Source organism: Marmota flaviventris, chromosome 11, assembly GCF_047511675.1.
Source record: "Marmota flaviventris isolate mMarFla1 chromosome 11, mMarFla1.hap1, whole genome shotgun sequence".
Taxonomy (NCBI): Eukaryota; Metazoa; Chordata; class Mammalia; order Rodentia; family Sciuridae; genus Marmota; species Marmota flaviventris.
This window is the reverse complement of record NC_092508.1, coordinates 96,338,247-96,354,953: the sequence shown is the minus strand read 5'-3', so window position 1 is coordinate 96,354,953 and position 16,707 is coordinate 96,338,247. Positions and strand designations below refer to the sequence as shown.

Sequence of the window (16,707 nt, the reverse complement as noted above, 5' to 3'; positions counted from 1 at the left end):
AAGTCAGTGATGATTTGTGTGGAGGAGAAGGATTAGTTTTCTCCTGAACCACTGCCAGATGATATGTGGAGTAATGCTTCATCTGTGCAAAACAAAAACACACCTGGGAAGTTTTCTGCTTTATTTGTATCAGTTAGGATTTGTCACCTAAATTAATTTTTCCCCTTTTATCACATTAAACACCTTTTAATATATTCAGTAACATCACTTATAAAGAAATAATTCTGGTTCCCTAAACGTATTTGTATTTAGAATCTAAAAGTTTTATTTATTAATGACAATAAATTTATGTGTGATTTTGGCTTTGCCATCTTATTCCCTGGTTAGAACTAACCTTGAGAAAAGCTTATAATCAAGCTCAAAAAATATTTAACTGGGAGCTGGGAGTATAGCTCAGAGGCAGAATGCTTGCCTGGAATGCCCAAGGGCCTGGGTTCAATCCCTAGCATCACCAAAAAAACAAATACTTTTATTTTTAAAAAAATATTTTTACTGAAATCAGATTTAGACAAATGAACTTGAAGTTCATATGTCTTAAAAAATAATTTACTGAAAAAATATTTTTACTGAAATCAGATTTAGACAAATGAACTTGAAGTTCATATGTCTTTAAGTGTGTGCATGTATGCATGCATGTGCCTGCCTGTTCGGTTTTAGATCTAAAGCCTTCACCTGCAGATTCTGTCATTTCATGTGGTAACTAAAAGTCAAAAAGAAAGGGTTTTGACAAGAGGTTTACATATGTTCTTTAAAGTAATCTCAAGTCAGTTGGTTTCCAATTTTTTTGTTAGACTACTGTTTTGGTAAATGTGTTTTACTTGTACCATAATCACAGTGGTTGACTTATATTATGAAGTCAATTTTCTTAATCATAATGAATGATTGTTGTTCCCTTTGTCTAAAAAAAGGAGTTTATACCTTACATGGCAAATGAATACAATTTCCAATATGAACTTGTTCAGTACAAATGGCCTCGGTGGCTTCATCAACAGACTGAAAAACAGCGTATCATATGGGGCTACAAGATTCTTTTCCTGGATGTACTTTTCCCACTAGTTGTTGACAAATTTCTGTTTGTGGATGCTGATCAGGTAAGCTCTGAAAGTCCAGATTGTAATAATTTGTCTTAAAGGCAATAGACTTCTTTTTGTTTTTAAAATGTTATTTTCCAGTTATGAAAAAGTGCCTGCTTATGTTTACACTATTAAGAAAATATAGAAGGTATCACCCAGGTGTGATCAATTTTTAACTTTAATTTGCATTTATTATATGTCCTTTTATCTTTTTCTGTGTCTTTTTAACAGTAATTATGATAACATCATGAATGTAGTCTTATTATCGTAATTCATTTAACAAAAAAATGAAAAATTAGGAAATAAAGTTTTAACAGTATTTGCCACCATCTCCATTATTCTGCCCCAAAGATAAGGTGTTATTGGTCTGGGTGATAGAAAAAGCTCAAGTGGATGCTTGGCCTTGATAATTAGGACTGCTACAGATATTCTTCCAGTTATCAGGATTTTACTTAATCACAAGGAACACATTTTAAAGCATACAAACTCAAATAGCATAAATGCACTTATGCCCTCCAGCCTTCTGTCTTACCCTCAGCTTGAAACCTGAGTTACCTGAATGAAAGTGATATAATGTGTGCAAAAGTCATGTGGACAAAAAGTTTCACTACCTCTTTGGAACCTCCTGTCTTAGGTGGCTCAACCTGAAATACGTTTTCCTGATTGTAATATGGCCATATTCTGTCCTTGTGAGCACTTATATTGGAGAAGGCATTGTTCCATAGCTTTCCGTATGTTAACTCATGTCATTCCCCCAACAACACTGTGAGATGGGGACTATCATCATCTCCAGTTTATAGATGAGGAAACGGACGCACAGTAAACCTAAGCATTTTAAGTTTATTCTACTTCTTTTGAATAGTTAAAATATTATTTGCCACATACTAGGCTAAGTGTCTTCCATGTTAGTGAGAGCATCCTGCTACGAAGTGGAGGAATCTAGGCTTGAAGTGTGTCTGTTAGAGCCTGTGCCATCACTCACCTAACTGCCCTCCCTGTCACCTATGTGAGGCACTCTGTATTCTAAGGAAACTGCATTAGAGATGTCTGCATGGTGGCTTAACAAATGACTTTTGATACTTTTTTCTCCAGATTGTACGAACAGATCTGAAAGAGTTAAGAGATTTCAATTTGGATGGTGCCCCTTATGGTTATACTCCTTTCTGTGATAGCCGAAGAGAAATGGATGGCTACAGATTCTGGAAGTCAGGGTACTGGGCTAGTCACTTAGCTGGGCGAAAGTATCATATCAGGTACTGAAAAAAGAAAACGCCTAATAATGTTTTGTAGTTTTTGTTCTTTAAACTTAATTATGTGTATTTAAAATTGCAAATAGGTGATACGTTAATATGGTTAAAAAAATGAAAATTGTTGGGGGAAAAAACCTTCCTATTTCTCTCTTTTACCGAGTTCCCACCCCTGCAACAGATAACCTCCCCTAAATTTACTATCTGTTCTTCTGGAGTCTAATTTTTATATGAATAACTATAAATGTATGTCCTTTTTTTTATACAAAATATACCGTCTTTTTAAATACTATTTTGTTACTTTTTTTTTTAAAACTAAATACCTTACCTGTAGATCCTGTATCATTATATAGAGAGGGACCTTTTTCCCCTTTTTAAGCTGTATATTATTCGCATATGTGTGTTACTTGTAGTCTCTTCCTATGACATACCATAATGCAATGAATAATCTCTTAAATATATTATTTTGCATATTTCAGATATATTTATAGGATAGATTTATAGGATAGATTACTCCTATTATAGGAGACTTCTTAATTTAATCATTGTATACATTCATTGCATTTCTAATAAATTCTTCATTGTTTTCTCTGGGAAAAGTGTGATTTAGACTATTTGGAGGGCAGGGACCTACCTGTAGGAAGTGGCACCTACAGGTGATTGATGCGATATGGTGACTAGTTTCAGTCTTTAGGTCCTGGTCCAAAAATACTATAATACTGTAGGTATTTTCCTTTGTACATATGGGACATCATTAGGATATCTTTGACTAAAGGTTCTTTATCAGTTGTAGCTTTACTACCAAATATGTTATATTTGTAGAAGTCTTTTGCCAGAAATTATTTCCTTGGAAGGCAAATAAGGAAGAGTGACCAAGGTGAGCTACTGGGACAGAGTAGGAACTTTGCAGTGACTTTCTTATTCATCTTCGTGGTATCATATACTGACATTTAACTCTACTATAATGCTGTAATCCACCTTTTCACAGAGAAACCAGAATGTTTGGCTATTCCATTATTCAGTGGGGTTTCTTTTTCTGCCATAAATCCATGGTTCGTTTTAACAAATAGGTCTTCTCTGTTTAGTGCACTCTATGTTGTGGATCTGAAGAAATTTAGGAAAATAGCAGCTGGTGACAGACTCAGGGGACAGTACCAAGGTCTGAGTCAAGATCCTAACAGCCTTTCAAATCTTGACCAAGTAAGTGGCCATTTTTTTATGGTTAATAAATAGTTTCAGTGGTGGGTATAGTGTGTTGTGTCAGAAAAACAAAGTATTATTTGTGTCTCAAATCTCTACTCTCAGAGCTGTGTCTTATTTCTTCGTGAAAAGGTGTGTGTGTGTGTGTTTGACATTTACATCTGACCTCAAGAGAAGGCATAGCAAGAGTAAAAAATGTCAGAGACCTGATGTCGGTTGACATGGAAGGAGGGAGTTGTCTTTTGGAACCATTACCTTATCTTTTAATTTTGTATTTAACCTCATCTGATAAATTTGTTTCTCTCCCAGTAGGGTCAATTCCCTGCCCCCCTAGTTTAGGAACTAAATAGCTTAGGATTCACATAATTAAGTGTAGTATTGCAGTTTCCCTTTTTTCTGTTAGAAACCATGATATGTTGCAAGAAAGTTAGCTGAATTATTGTTTATTAATGCTAAGCATTTTTCAGAGTTGATATTGGAGTTTTAAAAAGCTGTGATTTATTTATTTATTTATACATGGGCACAATATCTTTATTTTGTTTACTTATTTTTATGTGGTGCTGAGGATCAAACCCAGGGTCTCACACGTGAGAGGCGAGTGCTCTGCCGCTGAGCCACAACCCCAGCCCCAAAAGCTGTGTTTTAAATACATAGTTTCACCTACTTGTTTTGCTTAAGTTGCCTTAAAAATTTTGCCAGGTATGGTGGCACACACCTGAGGCAGGAGGATCTCTAGTTTAAAGCCATCCTCAGCAAAAGTGTGGTGCTAAGCAACTCAGTGAGACCCTGTCTCTAAAACAGGGCTGGGATGTGGCTTAGTGGTTGAGTGCCCCTGAGTTCAATTCTCAGTAACCACCCCCTACCAACCCCCCCAATTTTTTTTTAACCTTGGCTGGGCACTGTGGCACATGCCTGTAATCCCAGAGGCTTGGGAGGCTGGGGCAGGAGGATCACGGGTTCAAAGCCAGCCTCAGCATCTTAGTGAGTCCCTAAGCAACGTAGCAAGACCCTGTCTCTAAATAAAATATTAAAAAAGGCTAGGATATTGCTCAGTGGTTAAGTACCTCTGGTTCAATCCCCAGTATAAAAAAAAGAAAAAAATAATTGTGCTATACAGTGTCCATGGAGTGGACACCTTTATTGTGCTATACAGTGTCCATGGAGTGTACAAAACAAAAGTATGCATATTCAAATACACCAAGGAATTATTTCAAAGCATAAACAACAACCTCATTTAGTAATCCCAGTGATTTGGGAGACTGAGGCAGGAGGATCGCAAGTTTGAGGTTAGTCTCAGCAATTTAGTGAGGCCCTAAGCAACTTTAAAAAATAAAAAGGACTGGCAATCTTGCTCAGTGATAAAGTGCCTCTGGGTTTAATCCCTGTACCCACCCCCAACCCACTGGGGGCAGCGGGAGCTAACCCTTTGTATTTTTATATAGTCTATATGTATTATGCGCCCATCAACAGATTTATAATTATTTCTTTTCATAGTTGTTTTTTAAACCAGATAGGAGGGGGAAAAGTTCCAAACAAGAAATGCATTGGTACTATCTCTAATATTTACTGGTGTGCTCTTTTTATTTCTTCATGTGGATCCCAGTTACTCTCGAGTGTCATTCCATTTCATCCTAAAGGACCCTCTTTAGTATTTTTGACAGCGTGACTTCACTATTTGCAAACTTTCATAGGGCGTGGAAATTTCTCCTTTATTTTTGATGAGTTTTGCTGGGCATAGAATTTTTGCTTGACAGTATTTCTTTGAACCCCTTGAATATCTTGGCCTCCAAAGACTTCTGGCCTCCGTGGTTTTTGATAAGAAATTAGATGTAGTCTTAGTGAGATCCCTTGTACATGACATGTTGCATCTCTAATGATGGTTTTAAGATACCCTCTCTCTATGTCTCTCTATTGATCGTTTAATATGTTGAGGTGTGAGTCTATTTCAATCTGTCCTACTTGGAGTATGTTGAACTTCTTGGATATGTGTAGATTTTTTTTCATTACATCTGGGAAGTTTTCATTATTTCTTCTATTCTTTTTACACCTCGTTCTTCTTCTCCTCTTCCCTTCTTCCTTCTTCCTTCCTCCCTCTAGTTCCTCCTTCTTCTAGGACTCCCATTATTTGTATGCCAGTAGACTTGATGAAAAATATTTTTAAATTTTTCTTTGTGTCTGTTCAACTAGTATCAGTTTTTTTTAGTTTTGTTATCTATGTGTCTTTATTTTACCTTTAATATTATTATTATCTTTTGATGTTTATTTTTTAGTTATAGTTGGACACAATACCTTTATTTTATTCATATATTTTTATGTGGTGCTGAGGATTGAACCCAGGGTCTCGCACATGCGAGGTGAGCACTCTATCGCTGAGCCACAACCCCAGCCCTAATATTATTTTTAATCATGGGAAAATATACATAAAATACCATCTTTTCCACTTTTGGAAGTACAGTTCAGTAACATCAGGTACATTCATAGTCATGCAACCATCACTATCATTCATCTCTAGAACTTTTTCATGTTCCCAAACTAAAATTCTGTAGCCATTAAATAATCCTCTTGTCTGTAACCCTCTGCCACTGTAAATTCTTTTCTACTTTATGTCTCTATGAATTTGCTTACTTCTGTGTCCCTCATATGAGTGGAATCATGTAACATTTGTCTTTTTTTGTCTGGATTATTTTGCTTTGCAAAATGTCCTCTGTGTTGTGTAGCATGTCAGAATTTCCTTTCTATTTAGTCTGAATAATATTCTTTTGTATATGTGTATACATTTTGTTTATTTATTCATCTATTCATAGATAATTGACTTATTTCTACCTCTGAATATTGTCTACAAGGCTGTTAATGAACATTGATATGCAAATATCTATTTGAATTTCTGCTTTCAATTTGGGGAATATACCAAGAAGTGTAATTGCTGAATCATTTGGTAGTTCTCTGTTTAACTTCTTGAGGAACTGCCAAATGTTTTCTACAGTAGCTGCATTATTTTACATTCTTACCAGAAATGTACAAATAAATGTTCCATTTTCTCCATACAGTTGCCAAAACTTCTTATTCTCCACCCCTTTCCCCACCCAATTTTTTAAAAAAAATAATTGCCATCCTATTGGGTATAAAATGAGATCTTTTTTTGTTGTTTGATTATTTGTTTAATTTTTTTTCTTATACAACAAGCCATACATGTCCAGGGTCTAGTGAGAGGCCTTACATTGTTTTGCTAGGAACAGAACTAAAAACAAACAAATAAAAAACAAATTATTTTCTATTACATCACTGACTTTTCTGTAATAAGAGCAGTTTATAATAATTTAGAGAAAGGTATTTTATCTTCTCCTGAGAAGTGTTCAAACTTTCAAAGTTTGAAAGTATTCACTGATTTTTCACCCAAATATTAAATATTTGGGCCAAAGCTGTACTCTGATGATCCAATTACCTTTTTCTTTTAAAATTATAAAAATTTCTGTAGAAAAATGCTTACTTTACCTGAATACCTAAAGTCTGTTTTCATTCATTGAATGAATTTAAATTGTCTTTGAAAGCATTATTTTTTCTTTAAAGTTTTCAGTGAACAAAATCATCCTAAAATGAGATCTTATTGTAGTTTTGATTTTTATTTCTCTAGTGGTAAAAATATTGGTTGTCTTTTTGTGTGCCATTTATGTTAGCCATTTGTTTATGATCTTTGGAGAAATATCTGTTGAAGTATCTTGCCCATTTTTAATTGATTTTGCTGTTGTTGAGTTGGAGTTCTTTATGTTCTGTATATTAACCCATTATCAATTGTGAGTTGCATGGCTAGCGGTGTAGCTCAGTGGTAGTGCTTAGTATATGCTAAGTCCTAGTTTAATCCCTACCACCTCTAACCCCACTGTGTTTTTGCTGTCACATCTAAAAAAATCTTGCCAAGTCCAGTGTCGTGAAGATTTCCCCTGTGTTTTCTTCTAAGATTTTTTTGGTTTTAGTTCTTACAGTTAGGTCTTTTAAACATTTTTTGGTTAATTTTATATATCATACAAGGTAAGGGTCCATCCAGCTTCATTCTTTTTCACTTATTCTTTTTTTTTTTTTTTTTGTGGTGCTGGGGATTGAACCCAAGTCTTGTGCATGCAAGGCAAGCACTCTACCAACTGAGTTAAGTCCCCAGCCCTGCAATTATTCTTGAAGAACATTCACTGACTTTAAAATTGCAGCTTGGCAGTTATTTAGTATTTCAGAACTTTAAATACAATTTACTTTCTATTATCTTTTTCAAATGTTTCCGTTATACATTATTTACTGCTCTAATTGTTTTTCCTTTGGAGATTATTTGTTTTTCTTCTGACTCTGTTTAACATTTGTATTGGCTTTCAGCAGATTTCCTTACAATATATACCTACTTTTTCACTTTGATTTTTCTTACATGGTCTTAGGGTTCCTTGTAATGCTCCTGTCCTGTTCTCTACTTTCTAACATTCTAGTTACACATAAGCTAAACTTCTGTTATTGAACTCTGAATTTCTCTAACATCCTTTTTTCTATTCCCTTATTTTCTTTCTGTGCTTCATTTTTGTTATTTGCTGTCTAATTTATTTAACTTTGTTTTTGGTTATGATATTTTGGCTGTGTGTTCTCATTTAGATATCTTTGTTTTCAGTTCTGTGCTGAAATTCTCATTTTAAAATTTTTAAATCTTGTACATAGTGAATATCTTTAAAGTCTTTGTGTGATATCTGGTGTGTATCAATTATGGAGCTACCATGGATCTTATTTTCTTGTCTGCCATTCCTGTTCTCATCTCTCATATATCTTTTTTTTTTTTTTTTTTTTTAGTGTGTCAGTCATTGTTTTTGCCCAATTATTTATGGAGATAATTTGAGGTCTAGATTAATGGTATCATTCAACAGAATTTATGTTTTATTCTGTCAGAAACTTGGGGGCACAGTTGTCCAGGATGATTTTAATCCAGGTTTAGGATTTTGATGATTTGAAGTTAGACAGTCTCTAGTGGAGCTGATTCTGTCTCTAATCATAGGGTGTGTTCCTTTAGTACACCAGCCCAAAGCTGGTCTCACCAGAACTCCCCTCAGCCACCACAGGCCTTATATATAAATATTTGTTACCTTAGGCCTGAGTTGCTGTTAAAAGCCTCAGGGAACCTTATTAAACTATGTAGCCCTGAGTGGAAAACCCCAGGTTCTAGAGTTATCTCTGTGGGTCTCTTTTCTCCTGTGTCCCCATAATTCTTAGTGTCCCTTTAGCTCTCCCATGCCTTCAAGTGCCTTCTTCTTCCTTTCTTTTCATTTCTGCTAAAGATTGAATCCAGAGCCTTACTTTATTCCATCAGTGTTTTGTTCTGTGTAAGTCTTAGGGCAATGGAACATTTTTATTGTGACAAACTTGAAAAATGTGGGCCTCGTCTTTTTGGGAGCTGAGCTCAACACAAAAAAAAAGCTTCTCTTTTTTGAAAACTATAAATTTTAAGAACCACCTCTCTATACTCACTTTCAAAAGTGAGCAGGAGTATTTTTCTTATTATCGCCTCCATAGAAGGAAGTGTGGGTATAAGCCAGCATTTTTCTCTTGTTTATTATGGGTACAGTTTTCAGTTGCTCATGGATTCTCTAGATTTTGAAGTTTCAAAAAAATGCCATAAATAAATTCCTTAATTTCTCTTAGTCTTTTGGTGAGGACCCCTTTAATTCTAAACATTTATGATTGGTATGTGATGCATAGTGAACAGCTAACATCACTGCTTTGCAATGCATTTATTTAAATTTCCTCCAGAACTTTAGATTCTTGTGTTTTATTTTCTTTACCAAACAGGATTTGCCCAATAACATGATCCATCAGGTGCCAATCAAATCCCTCCCTCAAGAATGGCTTTGGTGTGAAACATGGTGTGATGATGCTTCTAAGAAAAGGGCAAAAACCATTGATCTGGTGAGCTGTCTATGATGTTCTTCTACACCCGCCCAGGAAGCTAACTCCCCTAGCATCAGATGGGACTGTTTTCAGGACTTACCTACTGCTGAGTCACTCTTGTCTTCTGGCTCATTTCTGTGCCTTTTAATTTTCCTACTGGACTTTTGCTTTTGTTGCCTTCTGGCAGCTCTCCACAACTTCTTCATAGAAGAAGTAACTACAGCTTTATATAGCCCACTCCCATATTGCTTCTGCTGACTATATCATTGAGATTCTCAGTATTGTTCATTTTGTCCAGTTAGGACTTTTAACCCAAGAATAGAGACTTATTTGGATTCTGTATATTAATGCACCCTTTCTTCAACTCAGCTGAATTGTGTTTGTTGGTTTTTACAGTGTAATAATCCAATGACCAAAGAGCCCAAGCTGGAGGCTGCTGTGCGGATTGTCCCAGAGTGGCAGGACTATGATCAAGAGATCAAACAGCTACAGACCCGTTTTCAGAAGGAGAAAGAAATAGGAATACTATATAAGGGGAAGACAAAAAATCAGAGCCAAGAAGGTAAGTGCAGACATTTGGCTTTGGGTAAGTGCTCTTCTGTGTTTCTGATTTGAAGCAAAAATGACAGAATGATGAATGAAAGGAAAAGATAAATCTCCCTTTAATCCTTCCATCAATCAATGTCTATTTTTCATTTTGCCTTCTAAGCAATGTTTATTAATTCATTTGCTCACCTCCCTGCCTGTCTTCCTTCCTCCTTTCTTTCCTTTCTTTTGGTTGAGGGGGAAAAAAGATGCTTTAATCATGATTATTATTTAGCTTTAGGAGTTTTGTGCCATTGAAGCCAAGCCTGATATTTTGGGAAGCTCTTCTCAGATTCCCATTTTTTTTAGTTTAGGCACTAGTGAATGAACAAACTTAGGTCAAGACAAAATATTGTTTTGATTTGAAAAATATATTATTTATTTAAAATAGGCATATGGAAATGGATTTTTTTAAATAGTTCTCGGAGGTGGGGGTGAAATGTTTCTATTTAATTCAAGCTAAGGATAAAAAGGACTTAAGTCTTTATACTATGTTCTCCCTGTTATATTGAATGGTAGTCACTTGAAAAATATTCATTTGAATACAAAAGTGACTTTAAAAAAAAAATATATTAATAAACCAGGCTCGGGAAGTTAAGATTTATTCTGCTTTAAACTAATATATAAAAGCAAATGCAGAACATGGACCTGAATGATTTGCCTATACATCCTGAAAACTGTACTATGACACTGAAATGTTACATAGTTATTATAAAAATAATTCAAATTCATTTATAAAACCTCAAGGATTTCCATAGACAAATGGAAAAAGAATGTGAATACACTGTTCCAATAAGAGAAGAACACAAATACTAAGTGGATTTTAGCAAACAGTAATCAAGTTGAAGTAGTCTGTCATTAGTAAAAAGTAGACATATTGACACATTTGTTGGGGAAGATGGTGATGAACTGTGTGTGTGCTTTCCCAAGGCTTTGTGTATTAGGACACCCTTGTTAAAAAGCAGTGCTGTGCCCCCAGATTCTTGGTTGAGAATCTATCTTAAAGAAATAATTCAGCACAAGAAAAAATTATATTCATAAAGAAATTTATTATTACTTGTAAACCAAAAGCAATAAAAACTGTTTAAACATCCAAAAGTGAGCTACGCTGATATGTAGGGAAATATTTATATGATAATAAGTGGGAAAAGAAGGTAGCTGACTGAAAACACTGCTCATGTACTGAAAGTTAACGCTATACTGTGAAGACAATTCATTTGGAATGGGGTTTGCAGGTAGTTTCAATGTTTTTAAAAATAAAAGTGTCCTTTATTTTATTTTGCTTTCAAAAACATCAAACTAAAGGCTCCTAAAATTAAAGAAAAAGAGATACAGTGGAGGTGGGGGTACAAATCATAGGTTATAAAAGATGCCCACTCTGTATTTTTATAACTAGAGGATAATCTGTTTTATTTTTCATTGTTTTCCTTCTCTATAGAATATCAGAAACATGAAGAATTATGATCTCTGGAGAAGTTAAGAAATGACATCATTTGAAAAACAGTTTTATACTAAATGCTAGTTTTTTCTGATCTGTCTATACAACTGCTGGTAATTGACTGGGCAGGTGTGCCACACCTTTTGATTCTGAGCATTTGACTTTGACATCCAGTGGATGCTGGATTTTGGGGGTTAAGGCTCTATTGGATTTGTACCTCAGAGGAAGACAAGTGGCTGATCTTTTGGGACTCTGTAAAGAGCAATCTTCTCACTAGAAGAAGAAATGGCAGCAGCAACTGGAAGAAAATAAGTCCTTTGGTGTCCACACCCAAGATCACGTACATGCTGTACTGTCATGGGAAGGAGACCAGCAGAGATGCCATGTTCTTCCTTACCTCAGCTTACCTGTAGCTCAGGCTGCACTGCATATGCCCACCTGTTCTGGTTCAGGCCAGCAGAAGCCTTATCCAAGGTCTACATACCTGGAGGTTTATGCCAACATGTTCCTTCCTAGCCCCCTTCTCCCCACACCCTACCAACCCCACATTGTTTTCCCAAGTGTTAGCATCATTGTTTAATTGAAACCCATCCAACAATCATGTATCTTTAAGGTTGGCTTGGTGCAGTGGCTAAGCAAATTAATCTGGGAGCTGGATGGGTGTGGGTTGGGGAGATGATAGGGAAGATAGCACAGTAGAATGGCTCTGTGTGTTGGGGGAGGAAGACTAGAAATTGGCCATCCTCTTTTATAAACCATCAGTAGTATCGTGGCTAATTTGAAATGAAAACATTATTCCTGTTCTCTACCCAATCCCAGTGAACTTTCTAGGTAATTATTTTGTAAACAGTTTTTGTACTTTTGAAAATCCTTACTTTTTCCTCCCACTTTCTTAAAAGAACATCTGTTATCAGTTTCCTGACTGGACACAGCCATAGTAAGTCCCTCTAGTGATCCATCTCTGAGGGCTTGGGCTCCCTCAGGATGGTCACTGTATTGTTTGCCCTTTCCTGCTTACTCTTCTCTCAGACCCAGGGGACATTTGGCTTGGACTTTTCTTACCAAAATGCTCCTGCTTCTAAGTCCAGGAAGGATTCTGACTTAAGAACTTGTATTTTTCTCTACACTGTCCCATATCCCTTTTACTTTAGATCTTTTGGTTACCTTCGACTTCCAGAAAATGACTGAGTCCACACTAGTTCTGACATGATTTGACTGCATCACAAAGCACTGTCAGCCCTTTAGTCTATTTTGTGTGTCTTCACTGCAGTGGCTCAGTGTCGCCCCATGGGAGCAGCCTTTCCTAACCGATGGGCCGTTAGGTTCCTGGATGTGGTGTTGGCCTGAGCAGGTGTGAGGTGCCATCTCTGCCCAGGCGTGGAGTTCAGCAGTTTGTGCATTGATGGGCACCACATCTGCCTACCAGTTCACACAGGCTTGTTCTTTCCTCTTTTGCCTGCTTTTTTAAAATATGAAAAAGGCTAAGGAACTCAGTGGTAGAGTGTTGGCCTAACACGAGCAAGGCCCCAGCACCACCAAGAAATTTTAAAAATGAGTCGGCACAAGTGCATAGCCACATCCTCACCCTTCTAAGCCAGGTAACACGCTGACGGGCAGTCTTTTTAAAAAAATCACAATCTTACCACAAATACAGGCAACTTAATTTTTTCTGTTTTCAAATGCAGAAGTTAGCTTAGGAGCCTCCTAGTCAGTCTGGAGAAGCTTTTTTTGACTCTGGTTTCATTATTTCATTAAAAGTTGGGTAGATAAGTTTGTCTGAGACTGGAAAGGTCACTCAGAGTGGCTGCTGTGACGAAGGCTGTGGCATGATTTCACCCTGCCCCACCTCTCGCCTGGTCCGAGCAGCTGAAGGAATAGGATCAGTGGAATCAAGAAACATTTGTCCAGGCGTCATCTTCACATTTAGTTAAGCTTTCAGAGAGACTGCTGCAGCTGCTGTCTACAACTGTGGGAAGAAATGTGCATTTTCCCATTGTGTCGTCTGGAAGGTTGAGCAGGAAATGCTTCAGTCACTGGGACATGCTTTTAAATGCTGTTCCCACCAGCCAGCCTTCTCCCAGCTCTCTGTCTTATGCTTATTCTGCATGGAAGAAAGATACAGAGTAAAATGTATTCTCTGTAGGGTGTGTGTCCTAATGTCATTCGTTGCCTCTCTTTTGTCACCATCCTGACATCTGTCTTATTAATAACTCATGCTGATTATGTGAGGCCCAGCTTCTAGAGTGGTCTAGACCTTCCTTCTGCCAGTTTCTTTCCTGGCTGCATGTGGCATAATCACTTCTCCAAATTAAACAAATGCTCCAGGAAAGGATGTTGCCACTAAAATGGGATCCTAATCAGCTTTGCTGTTGTCTCTACTGTGAGAAAGCATCCTGTGACTAAAAAAACAGATAAGAAATTTTATTTTCCAAGAAGCAAGAGCTGATTGTGCAGAATGTTCAAGCTTCAGGGAACTGATCACAGCACATTGTTCTTAGAAAACATTTGTATGTAATGGTTTTGTTTTTTCTTTCTTTTTCATCATGCCATAGTAGAGAGTTTCCTTTATGAATCAGTTGGCAGAGTAATATGAAATAATGTGACATGCAGGACTGTGAGCCTGTTTTTATGTTCTGTGAACAGTGATATGTGGTTGACATCACTGCCTACTTCTGGGCTGGGGGGCATGCCACCATCAGAGTCTCTGGACTCCTGGGTTTGGTTAAAAATATTCTGAATACTTACCCACATGGACAGTGATAGCATGTTGGTTTTCTATAAGATTGACTGTGAGTCTGTCAGAATGTTGCATTTCAAGTTGAACATACTGATGTGTGCCTATCTAAGCTATCTGATAGGCCTATGCATTGTGTTTGATTCCTGGGAGATGCAGATTACATGAATTATGTATATTAAGAAACAATTTGCATAAATGGAGCTTAATCTCTTCTGTTCTTACATCCTGTCCTGTTCTGAGTTTTGTTAAAACTCTGCTTGAATAACTTTTACCTGGTTTGGGGGACTGGGCCCCTGAATGAAGGCTGAGGGCTGGGGATGGAAGTCAGTTATTGAAAGACTGGCCCAGGTGATAGGGAGGAAAGAAATCCTAAGTTTAATTTAGGTAAGAAGTATACTTCTCTGACACCTTAATTTGGACACTACCTGAATTCTACCCACAAAAAAGTGACTCCCTAACTCCCATCTCCCCCATGAATAAATTTTACTTACATGAAAGCAGTCCTTTTCTAAGATTGCTGTTCATTGCTCTTCCTAATTTGACCTAAGTTAAAAAATAGTTCAATTTAGGAGTTATGAGAGCTGGTTCATTTTTCTAGGTAGAATTTCATGGAAATACAAGTGGAAATGTCCAGCCACCTGATGAACTTTGTCTTGATAACAAAAAATGGAGGATGTATTATGTGCAAAGTTATTTAAATATATATTCCATTGTTATGTAATTTTAATAATTAGTGTTTTAAGTACTTGATTTTTAGAGGGAATTTTGGGGACAATCTGAGTTAATCAACTGAAATATAGCTTGTCATATGCCTACTTTTGTAGGGTAATGGTTTTTTATTTAAATTCATATGTTTTCTGCCTTAATGTAGTGAGAAAAAGATCTTAATGAGGACTTTGGTAATTATCTGATTTAATTCAGGCGAGTTAGACATCATTAGCTCAGGCTGTTGCTGGTATTTCAAAGTATCTGGCGGATACACATTTCTCATTATTTGGTTTGTGATTCCTCCGCATAGTACAGAAACAGCACTTGTGTATCATATAGTGGTAGTGAGTCAGTGAGTTGAGTACAGGATTTCTCTCCCCCAGGGTGTCACTGAATGCTAAGAACTTACCAGAACAAACCACAAAATTAGCTTCAAGCAGCTGCATGCTTCCCAGAAGTAGTCCATAAAGTTTAAACTCTGCAGTGATGTTTTGCAAGCAAGAGGCCCTCTCCTGAGCTTTCCCATTCCTTAGCAGTGCTGAGGCCAGATGGGGGAAGGGTTAACTGTATTTATGCATTGCCTTACTTGTCACAATTTAGATTTTCCAAAGAAATGGGCACAATTCCTCTTAACAAAAACAAAAAGGCAAATTACCAAGGTTGACAATTTGGAACAAAAGAGTATCAACTACCATGTTTTCCCACCAATTATCCATGGAAATAAGGTAAACAGGGAAAATGGAGGTAAAGCTTAGAATTTTTAAAGAAATCATGTAGTTTTAAAAAATCTTTTTAAATCATGCTACTTTGCTGTAATCCTGTTCCTTTAAATGCAACATCATGCTCAGGTGCTGCCTGCCCCTTGCTTGGGAACAGCATTGGGGTTTTAAATGTCTGCAGAATCTCTGCATCCAAAGGGAATTGAGAAAGAATTTCCTGATACTGTAATGAAAATAAGGTCTGCTCAACACAATAAACTTTTTCCTCTCTTCTTTCAAACTGTTTGGCCAGTCATTCAGTTTTTATGTCCAGGAAGGGCAAATCTATAAAGTCAAACTCCTTCATGTGAAAGAAGTTGCACAGGAAGTGATGGGATGGAGGACTCTACCTGAAGTCTTGTCTCACTTCGGAGCTGGGTTCTGGTTGCAGCCAACGCTATGGATTCTCTGGGTAGCACCCAGGCCCCAAACCTCTAGGAGCTGCCCCAGGCAGAATCTAGCAGGCAAGCGCCCTGACAGCTCCAACTTTGGTAGAGAGGGAGCCAAGCCTTAAGACAAGGTGGCATCAGAAATAGCTGGGCCTTGCCTTCTTGCTGAGTTCTTCAGAGGGTGGCATGGGCTTTGTTTATTCTACCAGTTCTCTGAGCTCCTACTTTGTATAGGTCCACAAGAATATTTGGGGCTGGGGTTATGGCTTAGCGGTAGAGCGCCTAGCACGGGCAAGGCGCAGGGTTCGATCCTCAGTACCACATAAAAATAAATAAAATAAAGGTATTTTATCCAACTACAACTAAGAAAAAAATTTAAAAGAAAAATTTTCGGAGGTGGGGGCGGCGGTGTACCAGGGATTGAATTCAGGGGCACTTGACCACTGATTCCCAGCCCCCAGCCCTTTTTTTGTATTTCATTTAGTTGCTTAGTGTCTCACTTTTGCTGGGACTGGCTTTAAACTCGCCATTCTCCTGCCTCAGCCTCCCAAGCTGCTAAGATTACAGGCGTGTGCCACTGTGCCTGGCTATCCTAAAGACCACATTTGAATTTTCAACTATCAAAAGAAGAGAAATACATTGGGCAAAATTCCCATTTAAAG

At 37.1% G+C, this 16,707-nt stretch overlaps 1 protein-coding gene across 5 annotated transcripts in view; it reads left to right on the top strand.

Annotated features, from left to right (window-relative positions):
• Uggt1 (UDP-glucose glycoprotein glucosyltransferase 1) overlaps nt 1-15,897 on the top strand; it is a 109,964-nt gene extending 94,067 nt beyond the window's left edge. For all 5 annotated transcript variants that reach the window (XM_071619240.1, XM_027936780.2, XM_071619242.1 and 2 more), the window contains 6 exons: nt 909-1,091; nt 2,166-2,326; nt 3,406-3,520; nt 9,332-9,448; nt 9,827-9,992; nt 11,454-15,897. In XM_071619240.1, the coding sequence (XP_071475341.1) occupies nt 909-1,091; nt 2,166-2,326; nt 3,406-3,520; nt 9,332-9,448; nt 9,827-9,992; nt 11,454-11,479 (768 nt within the window). In that variant the 3' untranslated portion in view covers nt 11,480-15,897. The remainder of the gene's footprint in view (nt 1-908; nt 1,092-2,165; nt 2,327-3,405; nt 3,521-9,331; nt 9,449-9,826; nt 9,993-11,453) is intronic.
• The last annotated feature ends 810 nt before the right edge of the window (nt 15,898-16,707 follow it).